We start from the raw sequence: 5,344 nt of genomic DNA, 5'->3' as shown, positions 1-5,344 counted from the left end.
CACCTAACACAAGGCCCTCTTTGTGCCTTAGGAAACAGTAGTGCCACAGTATTACCGTTTGACGCTGCCTGACTCTCTTTGAGTTTTGATTTAAGTATGGGGGTGTCTCAGTCTCTTACTGCTCCAAGCTACTGGACCCAAATGATCCTCCTGCCTCAGCCTCCTGTGTGGCTGGGAATACAGGCAAGCACCACCACAGCCAGCTTGAAGATGCCCATCTGGAAAAACACCCAGTGACTTGGGCAGTGATCCTCCACCAGAGAGAGGAAACGGGAAGGAAAGCAAAGTCCAAGGGTGAGACCCCGGCAGGTACGAGCAGGCGCAGAGCTGCTATCCCAGGCCCGCGCAGGCGCCCAGCACAACCGGCGCACCTGGAGGAGGAGCCAAGCCCGGGACCCGCCCACGCCCGCTCCCGCCGAAGCCCCCTCCCCGTCCTTCCCATTGCGCCGCACGCGCGCGCAGGTGCGTGAAGCCGCGCCCGCCCGCCGGGGACCCTGCAGACGCGGGCCCGCCATGGAGCACATCCGCACGCCCAAGGTTGGTGGCCCGGGCGGAGGAGGCAGAGAAGGAGGAGGGATGCTGAGCGCACCGGGCTGCCCTGCCGGGAGCTGGACCGCGAGCGAGGGAGGAGCTGGCGGCGCCCTAGCATCTCCCAGAGCACTGCGAGGCCGGTCTTTTCTCTTGCTAGCTCTGAGGCCTAGCTGGAGCTAACCTCTTGTCCTTGGGGGGTGCGCAGTGGCCGCGGGGGTGGGCAGGAAGGAGCGAACCCCATTTGTCTGGGTTTATCAGGGTGCTGATAAACGGTTTTGCTCGCTTGCTTCTGGGCTTTACATTATTTTTTTTTTTCTTTTTTCATTTAAAGAAGGTTCTGGTAGCTCTGAGCAGTTGAAAAGGGAGCAAGCGCTTGACTAGCAGGTGCAAAGAAAGTGCGTTATAGACAGATGGTTTGAATGAACTTGGAAGCTCGTTGATGGTAAGAATTGGCCTCACCCGAGGCACCCTTTCCCATTCTGAGGTGGGAGCTGCTAGGGACCTGTAGCTGAGCCGAGGATCCTTTCTTGCCATGACTGAATGATGGCGTATTCTTCTGTTTCCCGTTTGTTTGGCTCTTTGGGAAGAAGATGCTGCGTATAGATTTCGACCGTGAGTGTGTGTTAAACACACCGGCGTTTGCCACTTTACAGAAACGACTGTTTCCAGATTATCTAGTTAAATAAGACTGGAAGCCGTAGCTACAGTACCAAACCTTGCCACTCTTTGTTGCTTAATTTAGAATGAAAATTATGATAGTGATTCTTATCTGATTTTAAAAATTTGAAAAATTCTTTATCATTTTTTATATGATTTCCTCTGGGAAGGAAGACTTTTTTAAAACTCCTATTGTTTCTCTCTTAGTTACCACCACGCAATCTTTTCAGTATCATCTTCTATTTAAAATCTAGGTCCCTGACAGACTTAGGCCAACATTATATCTGAGTGCACAGAACTCATATGATTCCAGGGCAATTATCATTTCATGGGAACGTAAATTTAATTACTTTGCTCTTCATCCAGCAAGAATTTATTTCTACATTCAGAGATGGTTGCCCATACGTCTTAGTAAAAGCCTCTTATATCGTGTTCATGGAAGAATTAGTCTTCTAACTTGCTGGAGAATGTCAGTTCCAGTGGTGAATTTAAATTGTATTGATGTTGCACTGTGGAGTTAAATTGTTGCTTTGCAATCAGGAAATTGTAAACTTAGGAGACAGTGCCATAAACCACAAGATAGGTGGCCCAAGGTTTTCAGGGCTTAAGTGGTACTAAATTATTCAAGAATGATGAGTTTAACCCATGATTCTCTTTGTCTTTTGCCAAGGGCATTCTTCTTTCATGATGAAGGGGCCCTTTATACAGGTGGTGTCTTAGGATGTCGGCAGCGAGGATGACAGGGTATTGTGGCACCAGATGGCATTCTCTTACTCAGTATGAATTCGGGAGAGTGATGTCACTTTCTGGACTTCACTCTGTTTCACCTCAGACAAAGCCATATGTTTAAACCTGAGCGACAAGATGTATTTTTTAAATTGGTCTTCATCAACCAGTGTAGGCCATGTAGAAATTTCCGTGTCTGGAAATGGAAAGAAATGGGTGGTCGGAATGGAAGAAGTCACTGAAGTGTCTTTGAGTTATGTGGCTGTAAGCATAGAATAATAAATTGTGACAACAACACTCTGAGGTTACACATGTTAGGTGGATGAGATTCATTTACCTATTTCATTCCACGAGCATTTAAGAGTCATGTTCCGTGCTGTTTGTGAGATGCTTAGAGTACCATTCATGTAGGAACTCACCGTCTGGACGGGGTGCCAGTTGTGAACGTGGCATTATATGACTGAGACATAGGCATGAACAAGGTACGGTGGTGGATGCAAAGAGAGGAACTGATAGAGGGTCCTGTGGGTCTCTCCACCCACTGTGTCACGTGTGTCTTTCCATGGGAAGATGAGAAAAGTCTTCTTAGCAGAGCTGACTGTTACCGCTGCAGGAGCTGATGCTGAAGACCATTTGAGACAGCTGTCACACAATTCTGTAAATATCCATTAGAATAAATAGTTGCGACATCAAAGAATCTGAAAACTGCAAGATTGGGCTAAAAATGAAGTTCGTTGGGGGAAAAAAAAACAAACTTCCTTTTATCGTATGTTTTTAAGTACTAATTAATTTTCACCATTCAGGAATGTCCAGCCTATAGCCGTGGGCATGTGTGACTAAGGGTAACTGTGACTGTGGCCCAATACAAAGCAGTAAACTTAAAACAGTGTATGAAAGCAAACAAACAAAACTCAACTGTGTAGTACCGGACTGCCTACATTGTAGATGGCAGAGTCATCTAGTTACATCAGAAGGTTGAATACACTGGACTTGGAAGATGGTTCCATGGATCAAATGTTTATTGCACAAGTGTGAGGATGGGTGTTTGGATTTCCAGCGCCCATGTTGAAAGTTGGGCATGATGGCACTCCCCTGAAACCCCAGCACTGGGGGTTGGGTGGAAACGAGGATTGCTGTTGCTTACCGGCCAGCCAGTCTAGTCAAGACAGTAAGCTCTAGGTTCAGAGAGAGAGAGAGACAGAGAGAGACAGAGAGACCCTGCCTCAAAAATTAGATGGAAAGGGACAGCAGGGTAAGAGGACACCCAGTGTCGAGGTCTAGCGACACTATGCGAATGGATTTTAAACATTGATGGTTGTATGCAAAGAGTGCAGCTACTTGCAGAGCATACATTGTCCACTGTGTATTGTTAGTGGTGGTATTCATACTTACGCTTCATGCTCTGTTATATTCTCAGGGGAGCTGAATGGGAAGTTTTTTTTTTTTTCTTGATTTCATAGTTTTATATATTAGGTCTGTATATACAAAGTTTGCTTACCAGATCCACTGTCCATTGGATGCACCATTTACCAGAATAGAAGTGAGTTTGTTTTGGGGAAAATAAATGTATACATGTATGATGTATAGTTGCTTTCACATTGACAATGTAAGTTATTGATTTGCTCAAGGAAAACTGTAATAGCTGTTATAGCCTGTGCTCTGGAGTGCAGTTTAAGAAGATACATATGAATAATTTGTATATTGCACATATTTCTTTATCTTTGTGTGTGCCTGCCTGTACACTTTACTAAAGCTTTTCATAGAGTATATCCTAAATAGAATATGTTTCAACCAGAATGGTCTCCTGCAAGGAAAAAAATACTTCAAGAGCAAGATGTCTTGCAGTTGGGTGGAAGTGAGGCTGTTCAGGAATTCCTGTGCCCTTCACAGTGGAAATGGGGGCTTCTGCTCTGCTGTTGATTTTCCTTTCTGGGAACCCAGAAAATTCACCAGTCAGAAAATGCCATTGGAAGCTTAGCCAATATTTGAGCTCAGGTATTAAGTACATCAAAAGCTGTTTCTGAGTTCCTAAAACAGCTTGAAGTGTTGTTAGAATTTCATTTGTTTTTCTGGGCTCTGGCTGAGAATAATCTTTTCTTCTTAAAGGCATTTCCTCCACATTTGTAAATTTGAGTTATTAATGGGATATTAATGTGATCAAACCTTTAACTATTTCCTCTTCTGACTCCCACTCCTTAGTCTGAGCCCTTACAAAGAGTCTTCTCATTTTCTGTTTTCTTCTTTCCTGGGTAATTCTATTATGACGTGTGGTCACACTTTATTCGCATTAAGAGCAGCAGCTGAATGCCCGGCAAAAGCCGCACAAGGCGGGAAGGGTTTATAATTTGGCTCACGGTTAGAGGGTTTACAGTCCAGCATGGAGGGCACGGCCACCATGGTGGAAAGGCTTGGACTTCGGTGCTCACCAGAAGGCAGAGAAAGGGAAATGACAATGTGCTTAGCGGTTTCCCCCTCTTCCCTTTTCCATCAGTCTGGGATCCCAGCCCTTGGGGGTCCCACATTCAGTGTGAGTTTTTCCTCTCTGGTTAAAACTTCGTGGAAACCTCCTCATGGACACACCCCGAGCTGTGCCTTGTTAATGCCCTAGGTTCTTTTATGTTTTGTTTTTGTTTTGTTTTTAAATCCAGTCATTTGAAATCCACCATCCTACTTACTCTGCCAACGTTTTTTTGAGTGAATTCTCTCTGTACTTGGTTATAAAACAGGAATTCCCAGAGGATTCTAGGCTTCGTTTGACTGGTGTTGTCCTACTTCCCCAGCTTTGTTTCATGACCACTTCCTGACCAGGGACATGGCCTGGGCAGGCTTATCCAGTGTGCCAGCTTCTCTTGTGTCCCAGGATTTGGGCGCTGTCATTCCGGCACAGGAACAGTGGGGAAACGGCACACTCTAATCTTTTCTTCACCAGGCTCGGTTTCTTTCGCACAGTCCCAGTTTCCAATGAACTGTGCTCTTAGAGAGGCTCTTACCCAGGATCTTCCTCTAAGTTAGACCTGCCTGTTGTATGTTTTAATGGAGCCATTCTGTTTCTCCTTTACGATCCTCACTATGATGACTGCACTCATTTGAGTGGTATTTGTTGACTGTTAAGCCTCCTGTCTTAACTGAGAGACTCAGAAGAAGGTGGATGTATTCACTTCTGCATCCACAGCACCTCAGCAGGGCTTGGTACCAAGCAAGCATGCATTAAATAATAATTGAAAGAATGAATAGTATTCTTTATTTCAGCACTAGGCATTAGGAATCCAGGTTTCATATGCATCATACCTATAGCTTGATTCAATTGTCCTCTTAAATAATATATATAATGATTATATGTATGTATATATATTCATATACATATATCCATCATAGTGATTACATTTATATTTAATGTGATAAAATGTGAATAACATAAAGCCACTTATAT

General features: G+C 44.5%; 1 protein-coding gene across 2 annotated transcripts in view; it reads left to right on the top strand.

Annotated features, from left to right (window-relative positions):
* Nucleotides 1–455: 455 nt before the first annotated feature.
* The window catches only part of Mtmr7 (myotubularin related protein 7), a 75,122-nt gene continuing 70,233 nt past the window's right edge, over nt 456–5,344 (top strand). Inside the window, exon 1 of one of the 2 annotated variants that reach the window (XM_052162802.1) lies at nt 456–537. In XM_052162802.1, the coding sequence (XP_052018762.1) occupies nt 514–537 (24 nt within the window). In that variant the 5' untranslated portion in view covers nt 456–513. Of the gene's footprint in view, nt 538–679; nt 974–5,344 lie in introns of those variants that run through there. The other variant, XM_052162803.1, reaches the window with a different exon arrangement.

Source organism: Apodemus sylvaticus, chromosome 18, assembly GCF_947179515.1.
Source record: "Apodemus sylvaticus chromosome 18, mApoSyl1.1, whole genome shotgun sequence".
Taxonomy (NCBI): domain Eukaryota; kingdom Metazoa; phylum Chordata; class Mammalia; order Rodentia; family Muridae; genus Apodemus; species Apodemus sylvaticus.
The sequence above is the reverse complement of the archived record's forward strand: the minus strand, read 5'-3'. Positions and strand labels throughout refer to the sequence as shown.